The 22,518-nt window shown below is 37.4% G+C and overlaps 1 protein-coding gene across 1 annotated transcript in view; it reads right to left on the bottom strand.

Annotated features, from left to right (window-relative positions):
• The window catches only part of RP1 (RP1 axonemal microtubule associated), an 82,815-nt gene that overhangs the window by 42,514 nt on the left and 17,783 nt on the right, over window positions 1-22,518 (bottom strand). Inside the window, exons 4-10 of the mRNA XM_069004990.1 lie at window positions 14,112-14,254; window positions 13,440-13,518; window positions 12,941-13,014; window positions 11,075-11,159; window positions 9,242-9,345; window positions 7,153-7,326; window positions 5,196-5,252 (exon numbers count right to left, since the gene is read on the bottom strand). Of these exons, the coding sequence (XP_068861091.1) occupies window positions 5,196-5,252; window positions 7,153-7,326; window positions 9,242-9,345; window positions 11,075-11,159; window positions 12,941-13,014; window positions 13,440-13,518; window positions 14,112-14,254 (716 nt within the window). The remainder of the gene's footprint in view (window positions 1-5,195; window positions 5,253-7,152; window positions 7,327-9,241; window positions 9,346-11,074; window positions 11,160-12,940; window positions 13,015-13,439; window positions 13,519-14,111; window positions 14,255-22,518) is intronic.

The following is a 22,518-nucleotide window of genomic DNA, read 5'->3' as shown; positions in this document are numbered from 1 at the left end:
ACTGATTTAAAATATTTACACAAGGAATTGCAAAGGAATTAGGATCCAGTAAAAAGTTCTATAATAAATAAGGACTGACTTCTGGAATCACAGTAAATTTAACACTGGTAAAGATTCTAATATTTGGTTAATCAATTTTTAAGAAATTCAGAAGTCTAGTAGTATAACTTTTACAGCAGTGCCTCTAACAGTGGTCATATGACTTTGGAATGGTCATAGTGATTTAGAATAGGAATTACTGTCATAATAATGGCTGTTTTTCTTGTATTCTCCATCATGACTGAGAACAAGTTATTCTGAAAGGAAAAAGAAAATCCACACCCCAAAAATAAAGCAAGAGGCAAACAGCTTGAGTTTACCTGAATAAAAACTTAATTACACTTGTCTTTCAGTGCCTGAAGTAACAGAACTATAGCAAAGTAATTGCTTTGGTATGATAAATATTTTTGAGAACTTGGCTATACAATTTTCTGTAACTGTAGTTATCTACCTTCTCACCTGCATCTCTGAAAGCTAGAGTTCCTTCCAGCTGTCTAAAACCACATCTTTCTTACAGCAAAGAGATTAAAGTGTTCATAAAATGCACATGTATTCAAGAAACATAAGGAATCCCATGCTGCCCTGTGTGCTTAGGAGAAGAATTACATACTTGGGCAGTTGCTATCCAAAGCAGATACTGCAACCTCAAACTACTACCTCTTGGAACAATTATAATGAACAAACAATTCACAGGCTTGGAAGGCTTTTTGCTTCATAAATTACTGGCTCTTCTTACAAATGGAAATCGGTAGCATTGATTTGCTACAGGCTAAAAATATTCCAGTCTGAAAAGAGGATTTGATGGTTGCCCTGCATTACTCATGGGATTTTACACATTTCATGACACCATGCTGTAAATCTATTGTGACAAAAATTAATTCTAATAGGCCTGCATGAGAATGATGAAGTCACAACCCTTCCCACAATTTCACAGAAATAACTTTTTTCAATTTAGTAACTTATCCTAAATGTATCACCATAAGAAAATTATCTTGTCTCAGAAGACCATATGATTGAGTGACACTTTTAAAATGAACCATCAGAAAAATTAACCTCTGGAGAAGAAGTTTGGGCAATAAAGTTGATGTATTTTTATTATACCTGTGTGTACCATCATTTCCAATGTTAACTGAGTGGAAATGAGATCAGATTTTATTTGTATCCTATAAGTAAAATATATTAAAAAATTAATAGCAACTGATAATAGCAGACATACAGGAAAGGAACATGGAGGACTTCACAGAGATGTTCTCAAGGTCACAGGCAGCATTTGTGTCATGGCAGCTAATGACATCTGAGCTGTTAAGTAGAAGCTGGGACCTGACATCATCTCTGTACAGTGAAAGAAGTTTTTTGAGGAACATTGAACTCAGGCTGCAACAGGAGAAGCCCCAAATGCTGTAGCACTGTTTTCAGTTTAATGAATCCTAAATCAATTAGTGTTTGTGAAAACAGAAACCAAAACACATCTACCAGTTAGCAGACACAGACATTACAATGAGAGTGGTCAGCCTAAGAGTTAATCTGCTCTGAGTTTGCCTGCTAAGCCTACTGCTCGATTGTACACTCAGTACAAGGATAGCCCTTTTCCAAATATTAACTGGGAGTGAGAAAAAGCAAATGAGAATTTAATGAATATCAGTCTAAAACTCAAGGCTCACCTGTACATGTCAAATGACATATGTTGAGTGAGTGTATCTTACTAAAAAAATGACCATTTTATTTGAAAGACAGAGTAACTTTGATATTTCTATTCATTTTCCATAAGCAGAATCTACACTTATGAATGCCAGAAAAACTACTTACAAAGTGCTATAGACTCTATGTAACCAATTTCATGGAAGATATTGCTTCTATAAAAAGATCCTTTGTATCCAACCCTAAAAACATCCAGCTTCTTTGAAAACAGGTTTGATGGGCTTGTGTATTGTTGCCATGGGTTTCAGACACAGCATATCTGCTGACAACCCACCACACTTTTGGAAGGCTTTGTGACACAATGATACAAGATGAAGTCTGAAAAATTAGAAATTGGGTGTTTTGAGCTAAAAATGGAAAAAAATACCACCAGAAAGAATTAAGTATTAATAGTGATTCACACCTCTGCTTGGAATTTAACCAGAATACTTTGGTTGAACTGAATTTAATTAAAATCCTGCCTAATACTTCCCATTAAATCCTACAAACAAGTATGCCAGATTTGATGTCTTGTTCACATAGCTAGACTTTTCATGTACACCTTGAAACAGTCTGAGGATCAAGTTTGAAACCAAATCAGCAACCCACCCGAATTATTTGCTACATGAATGCCTTTGAGAATACCTGTAGCTGAATAAGCATGTCTCTCATGCTGGAAGTTGCAATACAATCTTGTCTTTAAAGCTCTTTCAAAGTAACATATATTTTTCCACCATGTGAAAGTGCCTCAGTGGGCTGTTTGGAGCTCAGTAGTTTCCATTTAGTCCATCTGCTTTTCATGGTGATATGACACAATTCGGACTGTCAGGGTCTTTGAGTATATTGAAATAAAAGAGATGCAGGAAGCAAACATGATCATCCCCACTCTTTAAGAGATGTATCAGTCACTGTTTTGTTTAGTTGTCTAGTTCCTCAGTTTGGTTACTAGGATGCTAAATATTCCAAAAATTGTTGTCTTAGACCATTTATGCAACTTCTTTAGCTAAAGAGATGCATTTTATTCTAGAAAAATGCATCTGCTAGACCATGACTCCAGAAGCATGACCAGAACATTGTTTATTTATTCCTACCTGCCAAAACATAGGTATAGGTATAGGTATAGGTATCTAGCATGCAATGCATCAAAGCATGCAACGCTTCCTCTTTCCTCCAGCAAACCATAAGCAGAAAACATGAGTATGAGAGCATAAATGAGAAATATTCCATTACTTTCAGTGAGCTTTAGATTGGGCTCTGCACCATATCAACCTCACAATTTCCACAGAAATAGCCAATAGATTATTAGTTAATTTAAAAAAATAAAAATGAAGTTATTCAACAAGTTATTCAACCTGGTGATTGTTGCCTTAATAAACCACATTCCAATGCCCCTTTTAGAAAAAGAGTAACTGGCAATGCATTTTATGTTGTATGTTAGTTTGCATAATTTGATAATCTGGAAAAGCCATTCATTGTCCTTCCTGAGGTAAATCTCTTCAAACTTGCACAGAGCACAAGCATAAAACATGTACCACAATTGGAGTTGAAGGCCTTTGAGGTACTGGCTCCTGGGCATTTGCTGGTTGGAATTGAGATTCTCTGAAGACTCTCTTCTCTTATTTGGGTGCTGCAGATGCTCCCATAGGCTTTTCCTGCATTTTCCTGGACAACTAAAACAATGAAATGTAAAATCTGTCACTAGCTACAAGCCATTTCCTTTTTCTTGCTCAGAAGCTAATAACAGATCTCATAGTTGTTCCACACAGCAGACATCAAAAACTTTTCTCTATGTATTACACAGCTACTAGCAATAGGATTTTATTGTTAGCAGGATGCCACAAAAAATGGGAAAAAACCTGACATACTAATTAAAGTCCATTCAATGTTTTAAAAATCTAAGCAAAAATTTAACATTTGTGTAGGAATAAAATGACTTGTTAAAATGTAGCTCTCCCCAAAATAACCTTCTCCACCCCCAAAATGTTTCATTTCTTAAGAGTGGGAATGCTGAAATGAAAATTGCTAGAGGCCCTTTGAATAATATAAAGCAAATTGATACTGTTAATATGAACATGTCAAACAGACAGTATTTATTGCTTGCATAGAAAATATTAGCTCCTTTTTATATTCCTTTTAGTGAGCAACATGGATTCAGGAGGGCTGAAGCCTGTTACAAAGTAAAATTTAGCTATAATTAATGGCATCAGTAAGCACTGCCTTGTTGAAAATTTCTATTGAAAACACTGTTCTTTCAAAAGGTAATAAAGGAAAATAATTTCCTCATTTCTACAAGGGCACAGTGATCAAAATATTCCTGTCACCTTTCAGCAAACAGGGACAGAACAGTAGGGATGTGCTTACAGTGACTTTCCTAATGCTTTGACCACAATATACATGGAAAAATTAGTAAGACTGGTTGTATGTTTTGATACTTTTTGCTGGTGAAAGCATTCAAAATCAGTTTGTTCTGCTTATGTTTGGAAAAAATCTGACCAACTTCTCAGTTGCAAACTGATGCCCAGTTTAGCCTTTTCAAGAGTTGTTTCAACCAGTTGTTTCATTGAATGAGTTGTTTCATTTCCTGACCTCTGTAGTGAAGTCCACCAGACAAGGATATGTTTCCTGTAGAATAGTGTTTCCTGCAGTTATAATCTAAGTCAGCTGGCTATCTTTGGTAGCCAGTTTTTCACCAAATTAAAAACTTTGTTCTCCTGAAGGGGAAAAGGCAAGCAGGCTACCCAATGACAGTGATCCAGATGGTGCTGAGACCTAATTTCTGAGTCCTGGCTAGTTGACTAGGTCAGTTCTCTACTGAGGAAATATTTTGACTGCAATAGCTCTCAAATCTGACTATGGGACAGAACAACATAATGAATATACTGGGTGGGGAGTACAATGTATTTCACGCCACCAAAAAAACAAACTGAACACTGCCAAGTAGGCCATCTTGAAAGTCTACTAATTCCCCTATAAAATCAGGAAGAACTGTGGTAGAGCTGGCAGCAAGACAGCATCTCCCAGGCTTCCAAAATCTGTGACTAGAATGGGGAACACACCCAGGAAGTCAATACCATCTTTATCTCATCACCTGTTTTGATTCCCATTTTCAAACGCTTAGTAGTAAAACAATTGATATCTACTGTATCATTATTATTACTACTATAAAAAGAAAGGAATGAACTTAACCGATTATGTAGGAGAAATTAATGGTGCATACAATAAACTTTTCACTTTTAAAATTACTGAAACCCAACAAGGGAAATGGTGCCAATGTATTTTTTAAATTTTTGCTTTGAATTTCACCAGTTTGAAAGGCTAATCACTAAATAAAACCATAGACTATCAAGAAATCACATGCATTTGAGGATCTGTGGGTAGAAAAAAATATTTCTCTCTCCAGTATTAACAACAGGTTTGGTTTGGTCATCTGGCAGAAGACCAACATATATCCCTTTACATCGCACCTATCCCAGACTCACAGATCCCGTTTCCAAATTCTTCTCAATTTTAAAATGACAGTATTCATCACCTGTGCCCTAAGAAATTGAAAGCAGAAACATGAATTCAACAATTAAATTAACATAGCTGGAGGATGTTCCTTAAGTCTTAATTATTACTTCTTTACAGTATTATTTCTGATTAACTTTACATTCTTCATGACATGCTACATTACTGCACACACGGAGACATGCCTGCACCTAATCCCTGTTTATTCCTTTATGACCAAAAAAACGAATCATATAAGTTAGGTAAGTGAAAGACCAAGTGAAGCATTCTGGTTTATGTCGGGATTTAGGCAAAAGCTAGGATATATTCAAAGGAGTTTCCCACTTAAACAGTTTTCAGAAGATTAAGGAATGTGAAAATATCTATTTCAGAACACATAGGATATTTCTATACAAATTTTACACATAGCACAGATTTGTTAATTCTATATAACTTGTATTCTTCCTCAATTTCATAGCACTTACAAGTTTAATTTCAAAACCTTTACCCAATGTTGCTTTTTATCCAGACCTCCTGATCCACTGGTGAGAGCACTGCTGAAAAATAAGATACTCACAAAGCCTATATTCAAAATATGGATCAAATATTTTTGTCTCTGAAAGTGTATTGGAGGCAATGGAAAAGCTCTCATGCACCTTATATTTGAGTACTTACACAGCTCTATTTCATATTCAGTTTTCTACTCCCAAATAAAACTTATGCAAGAATATGTCTCACATAAATGTGAGAATTTGAACTTAGGTGAACAGAATCACACTTTAAAAGTTAGTGAAGTATACAGTTGCTTACATCTTAGTTATTCTTTAAGAGGTTTTATCTTCGTCATCTCTCTAGCAGCACATAAGTTTTAACTACATCCACATTCTCAATAGTTTAAAAATATAATCAGACCTTTACTGATTCACTCAACTGCCAAATTGACAAGACACCTTCTCTTGCTATATTTTTCTATCTTTTCTTTGGCAAATGAAGGAAAAGATCTGAAACATTTTAAATCCGAATGAAGTTTTATGTCATTTTCATCCAAGCAAGTAAAAAAGATTCTCTCTTATCACTGACAATTCACTCAAACTATCTGCAGAGGGAAACACAAACAAGAACTGCTTACTGCTCCATCACACTGGTCATCTTTGATCTTCAGATACATTCTTGGTTTTTTCACACTTTCAAACATGCAGAGTCCAGAACCGATTTTATGCACCTTCCAGTAGGATTCCTGCTGCTGCTGACCTGCTCCACTGCAGCTCCCATCAGGTCTAAGGGACAGAGACTTGTGTTGAGCAGAATGATGGTACCATGTTGAAACACACCCTTTAGATCAGAAACAAAAAGTCCTTTGTGAACAGCACAGCCTTTCTCCATATTAAACTTTGATACTGATGCTGCTCCTACTGTTTTATTTTAAGCACTTACTCATGCATGCCCTTGTATAAAATATAAAAGAGTCGGTCTCAGGTAATTCAAGTATATCTCCAGTCTTTGAATATTTGCTGTTTTCTGTGCAGGCAGTAACCAGAGCAGTGGAAATCCTTCCCTACTGCACAGCATCCATGCTTTTTCTTGCTCAGCAGCACAGCACAACATCCAGAGCACAAGGGGAGTGGCAAATTAAGGAACTTGTCTCTTTCCAACAGCAGCTCTGGTGTACTACTTTTCGAAGATCTACTAGGAAGTTTAGGGTCTCATCTTTCCGGTGTTACAGCCCACCCTATTTGCATGTACCAGCTGCAGTATCAGCATCGCTCGTCCCGGGAGAGCAGCAAAGGGAACCCTGTCGAGTGCCGCCTACCTGTTAAACTGTAGTTGAGCTCCACCTCGTGGAAGAGGCTCCCTCTTTTAGCTTGCAAACCTCTGACACTCGGTTAGATAATCTGCTTTACAACAGCAAATTTCAGAAGAGTCTTCCTAACTTCCTTCTGCCCACCTTACCTTGACACGCACAACAAATTCTTCGGAAAGGCCAGCATATCCTGTTGTTTCAGCAGCTACTTTGCCTTGGAGATTGAAAGCCACAGTGTGACCTGGGTAGCTGGCTGACTCAAGAATGGCACAACCACTTGGTTGAAGGTGAACATGGAGCTCACAGCATGCCTTGACTTTGCTCTAACATAGTCAAAGAAGAAATAATAAATTAGATGAACTATATGGCAAAATCCAAACCAGAGAGTATCACAATATAGTTTCTGTGTTGTTCGAGTTCCCACAATACTACCAGTCCAGTACAAAAATCATTTTTCAGATCTGCAGTCCTAATACTTAAGGACTAAACTTGTGGACTCTGTGGAATTTGACAGAAACAGTTCGTTGTAAGATGACACAGATCTGAAAGACGCCTGGGTGCCTCAATTGGCGAGAGTGTCATAGCCTATAAATGTGGCAAAGAAGTATAAAAGTGACACAGACAGGAAATGAACCATGGTAACTCTTGGCCACAAGCCCACCTTCTCTTGCCTTTGCATTTGTCCTCATTCATTTATACTGTTCTCACAGAAAGCCCTTAGAGAGCGTGAAAGAGTAAAGCAACATGCTCTCCATGTTTGCCTGTTCAGGTTGGCAGGCTCTATGCTCCCATTGTATAAAATACATAATTTAATATTTTATCAACACATTTATCAATACATATTAATACATATTTAAATATTTTATCAACTCATCATCATTCTCATATTTAAATAAAACTAGAATTTTAATCCATGTAAAATGCTAAAAATCCCTCTAATAATTGATAATACTTCTGATTTACATCATCTAATATTTCTTAGAATTTTCAAGACTACACAGAATCATTATTTCTAGGAAAATCTTTCATTTTCAAGGTGTAAAAGAACTGTCTATCAGATTCAATATACCTTTAAAAGTAATGGAAAAATTGTATGAATTTTAGAAGGAGTTGTGAAACAAGTATGTATTAAGTATGTATTATAAGGCTAATTGCAAGTTTGTGTTGCCTTTTTGTTGCTCCAATGCCTGAGAGACAGCTGTCCTGTCTTGCAGGTGTCATAAACCATCAAAGACTCCCAAAGCACTCTCAGACTGTTTTCTGAGGCCTTTCACCAGAGGACTGAAAGCTCCCCTGCAGGAGGGGGGGTACCTGGGCATTCCCACCTACACTCCTCATATAAACCCTATATGCATATATTTACACACATTGATCATTCAGTGTCCTTTCACTCTAATCAACCCCAAGGAGTCTATTAACAACAACCTGAATTACTCTCATCTCCTGGGATAGGTCGTAACAGTTGGATACTAGGAAAAGGCTCACTCAGAGGGTGGTTGGAACAGGCTTCCCAGGGAAGTGGTCACAGCACCAAGCCTGGCAGAGTTCAAGAAGTGTTGGGACAACACTCTCAGGCACATGGTGTGACTCTTCTGCTGTCCTGTGAAGGGCCAGAAGTCAGATTTCCATGATCCTTGTGGGTCCTTTCAACTCAGGATTTTTCTCTGATTCTATGATCAGAAGGAACTGAATTCTACAACTCCATTTACCTATCTGTATACTACAAGTGCTGAGGAAGAAAGGTCATAGTAAGACTTTGAAGGAGGGTTGAAACAAATCAAAATGCATTAAAACAAACCTTGGATTCTAACAGTTGTCTTATGACTGGCATGTTACTTAGGAAAAAAAAAAAAATCACAAAGGAAAAAGGAGCATTTAAAATCAAGCCTGCGGACTTTTCCTTATTGAAAAAGAGGTGATATTAGGGCCTTCCAGGCAGCTTGTCAACATGTGGCAAACAAATAAAAATGACATCTTGGAATGGTCTGATATTTCTGAATTTAAAAAAAAAAAAAAAAAAAAATCAACCGAAGAATAAAAAGTAAATTGTGAGAAAACAAAGCCCTATGTCTAAATTCACCTATTTATTGGCAATTTCCTGGGCTCAGTTCTGCAATTCTTCACTCCTTATCTGATTGGAAATACAATTAGTTATTACACAGATTTAAAAACTTATTTTTTTTTAATCAGACGATGACATGCCTTTATGAAGCAGAAATCAGTAACAGCATTCCCTACCTTTCCAGTTACATGGCCTCTGACAAGAGCAAGAGCATGAGATGGCATCTGATGACTGCTGAATATACATATATTTCTCCTTTTGACATTTATGTCAAAAAGACCTAAGAGTTAAATGAAAAAAATGTTAGAAGTAAGTATATTAATTCATATTTGCATTTAATTAGAATCCATGGTTTATCATTTTCAAAGGGAAAGAATTAATTAAGTGTTAAACTCAACAGTTTGACCTCTCTGATCAATAAATTCTCTCATTCTTTCAGGAAAGGGTATCTAGGGACTACTGTCTATTTTTCTGTCTTGAGGAGAAAAGCCCTGAGAGGTAATGATAAGGAACAAATTTCTTTTTATCAGCACATATGTTTAAAAAAAAATCCATAAAAACAAGCTGAGAACTCCAGCATAATGAACTGGGCTCTAGCAATGAATTTAGATGATAAATAACAGATGGTGTAGGGAGCATAAAGCTCTCAGGTAAGAGATTTCATTTTCTCTACATCCATATTAGAATTTGTAAAGCAAATCCTGCAACATAGCTCATGGCTTCTAAAATTTTAAATCTGGCAAATTTTGCAAACAATTAACTCTTATAACTACAAAATATTGATGAAAGGTAAAATACTGATGAAAGGTAAAATACTGATGAAAGGTAAAAAGGGACTTTTATTGTCCCCAAGGACAACAGCGATTTTTTAAGCGACTGTTCTACCAGTCCATTACATTGCCTTTTTGCAAGATGTAGTTGTCTCTGGAGGAATCCTGTGGTTTCCTGATGCACTCTTTGGTGTGTCCTGAAAGATTCTATCAGTTCCAAAAAGATCTGTGTAAGGTCCCTGGTGAGATGTCAGAAAGACCAAGCAGCTCCATCACTACCAAGGGAACAAAATATATGTGCTTAATATGACATGTATTAGAGTTAAGTGTTACTAATGCAGTAGGATGAAAGTTGATAAAGGTGGAACTGGTAGACTGCCAGTAAAATCAATTACAAAAATAGAAGGAATTTACAATGAATTTACATATATATATATATAAATATATGTGTACACACCCACATATATGTATACTGCTTATTAATGAAACCTACCTAAATTTGAACTTGTTATCTTAGATGAATCTAGTTTCAAAAGACTGTATCTGACCTTGCCATGTGAGTAGAAGCACTAAACTGCAGATGACAAGAAGTTTCTATTTGGTAAAGGAAAGCCAGCAACAAGACACCATATGAGAATTTGTGTGTGTGTGTAAATTAGGTATATAATTTCTGAGTACTTACAGTCATGAGTACATGTATATGTTTTAAGTAAGGAAAATGTTTAGTACAATTATCTACTTCTATCTATTTTTACTACAATTATCTACTTCTATCTATTTTAAGAGTCTCTATATGAAAGTCTTTTTTTCCTGTATCTTTTATGCATACATCCACATGGAAAATACTTTACCGTATTTGTTTTTTTACCACCAAGAGCATCAACTCTGCTATCTGGGTAAAGGCAAACAAAGCCACAGGTAAGCCTGTTGTAAAATTGAAGTGTCATGCCTTTCTGAAACTTCCACTTTTCTGCAGCCCACTAGTTCTGTAAACAACAAACAGGAAAGACTTATGAGAAGACGATACACAGGAATTTGTCATACATAGTGTTCAACTGACCTGATTACACTCAAAGCATAAATTCAACAGTTTAAATTTAGGTAAAAATGTATACTCTTACAGTTTCTTCTCTCTTGAGTTCCAGCTCTTGTCCTATGCAGATAAAAACAATGTAATTAATTTGCAGGGATCCTTCATTCCCTTTGAGACAGTTCTCCTCCCCACCAATTTTCACTTACTTCCTGGAAACGTGTGGGCATCTGTCACAGGCAGTTCTCTAGCAACATTCCTGTTGCCCTGGTCTCCCGTCTCTGGTCCAGCCACCTAAGAACCAGGAGCATTTTCAGCAATAACTGTGATTGGCAACTTCCATAGTATACATGGCACTTAATACTTGCTGTCCTATGCATTAAAATCTCAAGGCTGACAAACAGCAACATAAAAATCTGTCTTTAGTGAAAAGAGATTAACACCGGCAAAAAAATGTTTTTTCTTCTTGTTATTGGTGAAACATAAATAAATGCTTTCCTGGACTGAGGTACAAGGGCCTAATCCAATTATTACAAATCAGACAGCTCATATTCATCCCAGGTCAATCATGAATTTTGCAGTGGTTATGATGTTTGTTCTTCCTGTCTGCAATAAGGCTATGGCAAGATGCAAACTGTTCTGTGCCCTGAAAATCCACATACAAGGAGGCAAATCCAACAATGGCAACACTTCCACCATGTCTGAACTATGCTTTTACAATGCCTTTGTACACATCTACTTATGTAAGTTAACTCCATTTGACTCAAAAGCATTCACACACTCAGAGCACGATAGCAAGCACGGCATCAGGCTCTAACAATAACTAGTATATACCCTGTATTTTTCTGCCTGAAATGGATTTGAACTCTCCCTAAATTATGTATGAAGCCAGCATTATAGATCTCTTCATAGCAGTTCATCTCATCTAGAATACAGACTCAAAATTAGGTCAGGCAAGGATGAGGTGCTGTATCTGATAGGCAGAAAGCCCTTACTCACACATAAATCAGTTTCAGTGTGCACATCGCTCACTCCGAGCTGTCTCAGGCAGTTATTTATTCACTCAGAGTAGTGAGAGCAGGAAATAAAATTGGGGTGCCACTGGCAAGATGCAGCTAGACTCTTAAGTGACTGGACTTTACCATTCGTAATATTTGCACTGATATTTATCGATTAAAATTTTTCTACAAGGGGTTGAGAATTAATCAGGCATAGATAAAACTGTAAATGAGCTGTGAATAGAAGATTCATAGCAGCAGCATCTGCAGGGGAAAAGGCAGGGAAGTTAGAATTGCTTCAAAGTACGTTGCAGCTCAGTGACAGGCTGCAAAGCAAATGAGTAAAGGAGATGTTGTCAGCTAGCTGAATTTGTGATTGCCTTTTCGCAGGATCTTAAAGTCTGATCTTGAGCTCACTGAACTCCAAGCTAATCTCCATACTAACTTCAGTAAATCAGGAACAGTTTGCTAGAGAGACAGCCAGCCACTCTTCTGAAAAGCCTTGCATTGTATGACATGGAAGAATGGATGAATGGATGAAGATACAAGGTGTTGGATACAGGAAATGTGTGAAAAAATCTGTCTTAAATAGTTCAAAAGGTGCAAGAATGGAAAATTCCGACACAGAACTTTTTGTTTCTTTCTCCTTAGTTCAAATGGACCAGAGGTTTGGGGCAGATACAACTCCTAGAGCTGTAAAAAGAATCAGACCATCTCAGCTCACTTCTTAGGAAACACATAGTTCCCTTCACAGGACATTTCAGGAGAAAAACTAAGAGTAGTTACAAATTTACTAAAAATCTAACCCAAATCAAACACCACCAACCTGTGACAAAGAAAAGTATAATCCAAATCTGCTATAGGATCCTTCATTACAACTTTGTCCAGAAACCATCAATTTCCTTAGAAGAAATAAAGTGAAACAAAAAAAAAGTTTGTTCATGAGAGAAAAGTTGATGTATTTAATTATGCTAGATATCCTAGTTTTCTCTCTTCTATTGGATCTGCAAAATCTGCTGCTCCACTGTCAGGTTGCAAGAGTCACAGCTACCCTGATGGCTGGAGAGAAGACAGTACCTGCTCTAGGTACTCTAGAGCTTCCTTATGGGCCTGCAAGGTGCTGGGTCTCTCCCTGGCTACATCCCTCCCTCCTTTAACATGGCCATCATATGAGACTTATTCATTTTGCCAATCAAAATATAAAAAAACCATCAAAACATTAGATAGCAGCTTATGATGGCCCCAAATAAGTTGCTATGTTTACAGTATTTAGGCTCAAGAGTTTGAAAAATAGGACTTGTGACTGCAAGTATTTAAAGTTTCACCATTAATTGGAAGTCTAATGACAGGACAGTGTGACCAAAATCTTCAATTGCATCTTTACAGTGCAACTGATAATGCAACTCCATCTAAAATTATAATACATCATTTTAAATTTAATACAAGACACAATCAATGTCTTAACTTGAAAACATTCCCCCTCTTTACAGTTTTTTACAGGGATTAGCAAAAAATTACTATCAGATGGTGTCCTTAACATAATGGTTGAGAGTATAGTGAAAGTGAGATTTCTGACCTGATCCAAGCCCGCTGTGTCCTTTAACAATCTTGTACAAATGTCCAAGGTGCACAGCTTCAACAGCTAAGATGTTGGTCTGTAATCAACCAACAAAATTTCAGAAAAATCTAAAAAGCAGAGCGTTCTTCATCCACGAGATTCTGAAGAGCCATAAACCCTTATGACTCTTTTGAAGACCATCATTTGAAATATTAGCTGTTGATAAAGTGAGAGCAAACCAGGAAGGTCGGGTTTCCCAAAACAGAAGTAGAAGAAAGCCTGATCACCTTGCTAATGGGAGTAGTGCCTTTCAAATGAATGGGATCAGAGTCAGGAATGAGAAACCTGTTGAGCGCTTCAATGGCTAAACAATTACAACTTACAGCAGATTTCAACATTAGAAATGCAGATACAAAATCAAATTTCCTTTCCTCTTTGTTTAATAAATCAAATTTTCAGAAGAATGAAAGCCAAAAGTACACAGTTTACTTATTTTATAAATGAAAATTCTCACTTCCAAAAACACTGGTATAACTTTAGAAAGTATTTAGAACTTAATTAGGGAATTTTGGGAAGCCATTGGAATGCAGTAATGATCTCTTTTCTAGTAGCACCTTTCTTGGAATAACCACCCACCAGAGAGAGAAAAGCCAGCCAAAGATATCAAAAAATGCCCTGTCTTTCACTTACTTGTCCTTTTAAAAATTTCTGTGACCTGAGCAGCTCTCTTGATCCTGTATCACCTCTTTCTCCACAGACAGAAATACAGACATAAGCCTCAGTTCCAGCGTTCCACAGGTCTCCTGTTGTCACACACACTTCATAGACAGTCACTGACAATAAAAGATGATAAGTTTTCATATCACAAACACTACTATAGTTACAATAACATCTAGCTGGCTGTAGAGTCCAAATACATCTGTGTCAAGGGCGGGGTATAAAACTTTAAAAATTCTATTCAATAAAATAGTATACAAACTTGCTTTTATGTTTTTTGTGGTTGTTACATTTATGGTTGTATCCCGGGCTGTCATTTGTGGGGAATGCAAACAGAAGTTAATTTTAAAAGCCCAGTAATATGCCTTAGTCCTGCAGCACCATTTGAAATCATCACAAACTGAAAAGTAAATTATGTAAATCCAATGTGTCACCATAAGCGGTGAGATCAAAGCTGTAAAAAGCAATGGGAGCCATTAACATTCCGAATGCACTGGTTAACAAAATAGTCCAAAATCTAGCACCATAATTTTAGTCTTCTAGGACCTCAAAACCCAGAAAACTGTATTGTTTTATTATTTTACCAATTCATGCTATAGGATAGAATCATGGAATGGTTTGGTTTGGAAGACACCTTTAAAGGCCATCTAGTCCAACTCTCTTGCCGTGATCATGGACATCTTCAATTACATTAGGTTGCTCAGAGCCATGTCCAACCTGACTTTGAGTGTTTACAGGGATAAGTAACCTCTCTATATTCCATATGGAAATTCTTTAAAGTATATAAATTTAGGAGGGATAAACTAGGACTTCAAAAAATCATTTGTTTAATAAAAATGGATAAGGCAAAAAAAAGTAAATTTGAGTCAAAATCTAATGAAACTAAAGACTATGATTCCTAAAAATATCTACCAATAAAAAACCTGTGGTCCTTATAATGCAGAGGTAGGAACTCCATAAAATTCAGAATTGAGATAAAAACATGCAATTATAGTCTTCAGTATTATCGCAGGAATGGCAAAATTTATGCCAACATACACTAACAATATTTTGTTAGACTAGGTGAGGTACAGAGAGAATGAAAAGGAAAGAAAAAACTTCATTTTCTGGTACACAAGCTCTTCTTCCAAGGGTAGGTGTCCTTGTGCTTCTCTGTCTTGCAAGAAGAGTTTCTGAGCCACTGGATCCGAAAAAACATCTACATTATCATAATACAATTGTCTATTTGAAAGTTTCTATTGTCTATTCTAAAGAATAGACAACAGAAAATGTCTACTCTAAAGTTTCTATTTGAAACATATTATGAAGCTTGTAATTCTCTATGTTATTCTCTGAAGGAGGTTGCTTCCACATCTCACTCTTCTGATGGCCAAACACCTTCCTTTAATAAGCACTGAAAATTTATTCACCATCAGTCCATATCTGTATTATGCTGGGTGGCTGGTCAGTGTTACAATTTTTCCCTTCATCCTTAATTTTTTTATGATTATCTCTCATTTATTTACATGGCATTTTTGGTGTATGTTACTAAACAAGCTGTCTTTGAAGAATTCAGTTTGGATAGAGGTAACAATTTGGCTAAAACATTAAACAGCCTGCACAGGTTATTTTAATGTGCCCACACAGAACACTACTGGTAGTTTGCTTCTGGCATGACAGCTAACTCATTTTGAGATGACAGCCTCTGAACTCCTCTAAAGTATTGTACCACAGATATATGCTAATAATAAATCCAGTATAGAGGCTTAAAATTGATAACTTAAAAGTTCAAGCAATATTCACAAATTTTTACACTTCTTTTTACCTCTCATAAGCCTAGGGTTCATCCCAGCTTTATAATAAGTATTTATAATGCTTACAGTTCTTATCCTAGGAAATTGTGGTTCTCTTGATGGAATGAAGTTGTGTCAGGGGAATTTCAGACTGAACATTAGGACAAAGGCTCCTCACTGGTGTGTGCTCGGTCAATGGAACAGACTCCTCAGGGAAGTGGGCATAGCACAGTTCAAGAAGTGTCTGGATAATTTAGCCATATGGTTTAGCCTTGGATAGTACTGTGAGGAGCAGGGATTTGGACTAGATGATCCTTATGAGTCCCTTCCAGCTTGAGATATTGATATATATCCAACTCAACTCTATGATTCTTTGCTTTAAGTATTGCATGGAAAAGTGCACAGAACAAAGATTAAGGAACCGTTTTCTTTCTATCTAATTTTCTCTGTAACTGTAGAATGTTACATTTGTAATTATATATTTCTGAAATTAGAAGGTATAAGTGTATAAGATTATTTACAAAATTGATTTATTTCACTCATGCCTATGAGTTATGAAAGATAGCACAAGGAGGTAAAACGTTTTTTTTCAGAGCAGCTATTTTTTGGGCAAAAGCCAGCCACATTTAACACAGAGAAGCTTTTGACACTCTTTAGTTAGCAGCAGAATCCGGCACTATTTTTCCCAGAGTATGCATGTCTCAATACTCAAAATAGTTTTCATTTAGCAGCTGTTAATTCATACTGCATTTTATGCATGTAATTTCACATGTCACCACCTGATCTATTTACTTGCCCAATTTTTTCTTTGCAGCACCCACATGAGCAGGTGCCCCATGAACAGACCACAGCAGAGGCAGAGAATTAATTTCTCTAGACCAACAATTCCATGCATAGGACCACAACAATCCTCTCTATTGCTACAATTTCCTCCTTCAATAACTACTGGTTGCCTTTCCAGGGAGTCCTGCTGGGTGATTGCGATATCTCTTATCTCAGCAGAGATCCCTCCAGGGCAGGGGCTGGGCATACCCCACACTTACCTACTTTCCAATTTCTGCAAGAAGAAAAGCAAAGGTCCACCAGCGACCAACACTGTGTAACCCTGATTTATTCCCAGGATATAATTAATGATTGTGGCATAAACCATGAGCAGACAGGGACAAAAGTGGGATGGTAGAAGATAAAATGTCAAACGAATGCTGCTCAGTCCTCCAGCATTATAGCAGCAAAGTCTCTCTGCAACAGCTCTTAACAATTTAATTCCCATGTTTTTCCTTTGAATAAAAAAAGAATGTTAAATCAGAGAGTGTTTCAGCCTCTTTTTTTCAGAAATTGGTTTTAAAGTGCCTCTCATCATCTCTCTTTCACATTGAATCCAGACCCCTTCACTGTTGTTATCAAACTATCTTCTCTGAAGTTAAAAGCTGTGTTCCCTTTCCACTGTCTCATGCAGAAATATAACACTGGCAAAAAGACACAGAGGCGGTCTTTCAATTACTAAGTCAGAGATGAAACTGCCTTCTCCAAAGCCTTCTGCATGACCCCTTTTACACTGAAGCTGGTAGAAATGCACAGAAGCTCTTTTCTTCCTCCCTTGTGTGAGGGAGAAATTGTTAACTACAAAATGCAGATTGAGAGCTTGGTTGTAAGTGTGCCTTTATGCTTTTCATACACGAAGATTACTTGATAATAAAAATCTTTCATTTTATCTTTATCTCAGAAACAAGGAAACTTGCTACTCAGAAAGAGCCTGAAAATTAGGAGGTTCAGAGAATCACAGGATAGTCTGAGTTGGAAGGGACCCACAAGGATCATTGAATCCAACTCTTAAATGAATGGCCCATACAGGGAATGAATCCACCACCTTGGCATTATTAGCACCATGTTCTAACCAACTGAGATTGTTGAGATCTGCATCTCAGAATATTTAAACAAGAGAACATTTGGGGAAGAACAGACACTGCAAATGGAGGAATGGAGCATACTCAATATGTTAATTATCATTAACTAGCTGTTATTCAAAAGGGTGGGGAGGTGCTTGACTTTTATACCAGTGTGCTTGTATGCCCCTCTATACAAACAATATTAGTCTCCTGGCTGAAAAGACCAAACCTGTGGGGAAGCAGGCTCACTGCCTCTGAGGCTTCACATGTTGTGAAGATCATGACCAGCTAAGATCAAAAATCATTGTGGTTAATATGGATGGGCCTCTCTCTAGAGCATTTTATGAGCCACTTACAGCTGCAAAGTACATCACTGGAGGAAATATCTCCCATTAATTCTTTTTCGCTTAAAACATACTTTTGTGGCACAAACCTGTTTTTTCTGCTCTTAATCTCAGAGCTCAGTCATCACAGAGAGGCATAAGTCCAAGCCACCCATATCTTTATTACAAGAGTAACAGGTCCATGGTATGTTTTCCCACATGCATGGGCCATTTTCTGGACTTCTGCCCCTTGATTTTATTTGTACCTGTCCCCTTCCTCTAGCTGGCACCCCCAATAGCTGTTACCACTGAAAAATCTGCTACAATTTCAATTTGGCAAGATCAACACAAGGAACCATAGGCATACCACCAAGCACTGCTAAACTGTTAAATATTCTGAAAAAGGGGCTCTGTAGTTTTTAGAGAACTTAGAACGGCAGTTTCTCACATCCTATTAATTTTGTCCTCTGCAGCTGATTTTGGGGGGAAGAGAAGAGGACATATTCCAGGTGGGTCTTACTCTAGTGTAGTCCTAGCACGAGTAATACCAGTGGTGTTATGGCTTTTCCACCTCTCGCATCACACCCCAATAGGATGAGAATCTGCCACAGCATTCTTGCTCCCTCATCCACATCTCTCCCAGGACACACTGATCCTGCTATGCCCTTGTAATTTTCTTAGAAGTTTTACAGAAAAGGACAATTCCAGTTGGAGAGAAGGAAAGAACAAGCACAGAATTTCCTGCCCCTTTCCATTGATCAAGCAGCGGGGTCATATAGCAACATCCAGCATGGGTGACAGGGACTGGTGTGGTAGAGCAGGACACTAAAACAGTGCAGCAGCAGCAGCACCCAATAATTGCCATATCCTTTGGCATCATTCACCTTTAGAATTACAATACAATCTCTCTGTGAATAATGGACATTTTAACACTTATAGCCTCCTGAAATATTTATTCTGAAAGTTTTATTCCATGTCCAGAAATTAAAAGTATTCTGGAAGTCTGAGCCACTTACCAGAAAGAAGTTGAAACAGCAGCTACAATAGTAACAGTGGAGCTAAAATCCTCAGTTATTGAAAACAGAGTTTGTGATGTGACTCATATGCTGGCTTCATGGTGGTTACATGTGTGACACCTCTTTACTCTTGCCTTTATTTTAAACCAAACACAAGCAGTGAAAATCTTACCAAAGCGTCTACTCAAAGAATCCGTGCAATTCAAAGCATTAAAGACTCTCTCATTCCTTTTCCAGTGCTTCTTAACTTTTTACCTGAGTATGCACAGTAACAAGAGGAAAACAAAGCAGAAAAAGTGTTGTAGCAGCCAGAAAGTAATAAAGGGCCTGATGAAAAACAATGAACTCACCTCTATCGACATCAGTCTGGGGTCTGACTTTGCTGATGTGGTATTGTGCTTACCTGGAAGAATAGGCTGACCCTGCTGTTAAACAGGAAGCTCCACAGATATTTCCCCACCAGCCTGGTCTTTGGCCAGCCATCGATGTGCAGGGAAAGAGAACTGCTCCCCTGAGAAAAGGTTCTGCAATCACACCTAAATAGCACCGAGAATTCCAATTTAATTTGCTGATCTCAGACCAGATGGAACAGAACATGAAACATGTGGGATGCTGTTGAAATCTGTGCAGGTAGAGCTCTGTGGATGACCACAAAACCATGGGTTTGGAGCATTTCTGCTCCCTGGATCCAGATGCCCAAATCTGACTTTTCACTCAGTCATATTTGAAAGCTCAGGGCAGAGTAACTCAAGTGCAAAAAAGAAACAGGTTTTTGTCAGCTCAGGAGCACTCCCACAAACTACAGCTGTTGTTCCAGCTGGTACATCCACGGGGGCTGGCACTAGGTGGCATGGCTTCCCAAAGATGGAACTTCTCACTGGGAGGATTGTTAATGCTTGTATCTCTATTCCTTATATTCTTATCGGGACAGGAATTAAAGGGACAGGTTTTGATTGTTCAACACTCCTTGTGACATAAGTAAACCATGAAAGTGCCAGCCCCAAAACCAGTGGAGGCTTATACAATGCCCTAAATCATTTTCTTCTGTGACCAGCTTCGAGCATGTAGCAGCAAAAGGACCATATGCACACCAGCTGAAGGAGGAAAGGAGGTTATTTAGCACTTCAAAGTATTCCTTAGTAAGCACTTCAGAGGCTGCTGTATATTCTAATAGTCCCTGATTATGCTAATTTATACCCATATCTACACTAGATTTTGGATGGACAGAGAGAAGGAAAGACACTCCTACTTGTAATTTCACTCTGTGCTTTGCAGAATCTAATCTCCTTAATTTGAATATTGAACAAACTCAGAATTACTGGAAACATTTTTATCTCTTTTGCTGCTTGAATATTAAACTTTAAAGACAAAGATTCATCTTGTCTGAAAAACCTGGCACATCTTGGCCTGTCGACATCTGCTGATGAAACCTGAAAGGGAAACTTGGATTAGTGAAGCAGCACCTTCCTGGCTATTTCCTGGTCTGATATCATCTCAGTACAGATACAGGCACAGAAACCATGGGACACTAATGGAGGACTAACGTGCCTAACTACCAGAAAAGCTCTGCAGTTGTATAACATTCTCTTTTAATTTTAATTTTTCCTGAAAAAAATGTAGGCTTCCCAAGGAGCAAGTGTCTGGAGGTTGTTTCTCTTCTGTGAAGTCTAGAAATCAATGGCTGTACTCCTTTGTCTCTAAACCATTAAAAACACTACCTGTAGGGTTTGATCAACTGAATGTATTTTCTTTTTTCTTTGACTTTCTCCCCAAAGTTGCAAAGAGGGAATAACCCTGGCTGAAGAATCACACCCTAAAAACTGTGTCTGATTGACTGAGAGTCCGTAAAGAGACAACTAAAATTTATAAATAAATAACTAATGGAACATGCTGAAGTGCTGAGGTTTTTAAAATTTCACTGTTGATTTCAATTAATATATCCTAGGTGGAAAGAAGGAGAATAACAACTTTTCACTTTTCTCTTTCCTTTTATTTTTTTGTCAGACTTCCTCAGTCCCTCCATTTAAATGTCTGTCCCCAAAATTCAGTACAGCTGGAAAATTAATACCTAGGATTTATAACCAGGCAATCATCACCTGAATTGAAAGAGGTATAATCCCTATAATTCTATCATGAAACCTCTTACTACTACCATGTAGTATTTCAGTGTAGACATGAACTGGCTAGAGGTATGAACTCACAGGATCTTGCCTAAACTTCAGTTAACATTTCCTTCTGATTCACAGTCCCAGATAAAAACAAACATCAAACAGTCACAGAGTTTGAGCACTGATCAATGAATATTTGACTTTAGTGGGCACTTTGCATTAGATAGATCTATATATACCATGAAATACAATTTTAACATTGAGTTTGCCAGCAGCTTCTAAAGCTCTTCATAAACTGCAGTCTCTTAACAGAAAGATGAGGAACTCTGGCACAAAGATGGAAGGGTTTCAGGCATGCATAGCATATAATTGGCACACATAGTATGTCACATCAGACATTAAAGATAAAATTCAGATCTTTTAATTTCCAGTCCAGAAACCTATATACTATGCTTCCCAACCAAATCTTGAAATGGAACTAGCTCATTTTCTTTGCTTTATTATATTTGCTTAACCTGCATCAAGATATTTTTCACATAAAGAGGGAAAAGAACCTCTTATTGACTTTTTCTATCAGAGACACAGAACTAGAAACATTTTCAGTGCAGGTCTGGTGCTGTGCATCAGCATCAGCCACAGATTTGGGGAGAACTTGGCTAGACTGAGTTCAATGACTTTGTGGGTTTAAACAATCTCTAGGCACTTTGTAGCATACAAAGACTGTAGAAGACTAAGACTATAGCACTAAGTCTGACACAAGTCTGCCTTGCTGCCCAGCCACACATTTTTAAAGCACCATGATGTATTAAATTGCTAACAGCCAATCCAGACATCATAAGCTGCTTTAATTCCACACAAAACCATTCCTTCATAAGTAATCCCTTAAATGAAGGTGAAAGCATTTGATGAGGCTAATATCATCCCAGGGATTTTTTTCTTACTCATATTTTGAATCCACTGTCACAGTGACAGCTTTTGGGCAGATAAAATTCTTTCTCGCTGCTTTTACCTCTTCACAGTGCTAGGCAGGGGAGCTTCCTGCATTTGTATGTCCTTTACATATTTTGTAGAGATGTCTTATGTTTCTAGTATTGATCTGTAAAAGAAACACAACTATTGAAACAAAGAACAGTTATTAAAAAGAAAAGACATGCAATAGAAATTAATTTAGTAACAGTAAGGTGAGACTTTTGATTAGAGGAATTAAATATTCTGGTATTTAAACAAGCCTTTCCAACTTATTTTACTTCAGATAATCCTTAGACATTTGGGTCT

The sequence above is a fragment of the Aphelocoma coerulescens genome, chromosome 2, assembly GCF_041296385.1.
Source record: "Aphelocoma coerulescens isolate FSJ_1873_10779 chromosome 2, UR_Acoe_1.0, whole genome shotgun sequence".
Taxonomy (NCBI): Eukaryota; Metazoa; Chordata; class Aves; order Passeriformes; family Corvidae; genus Aphelocoma; species Aphelocoma coerulescens.
Note: the sequence above shows the minus strand (reverse complement) of the source record. Positions and strands in the feature narration are given on the sequence as shown.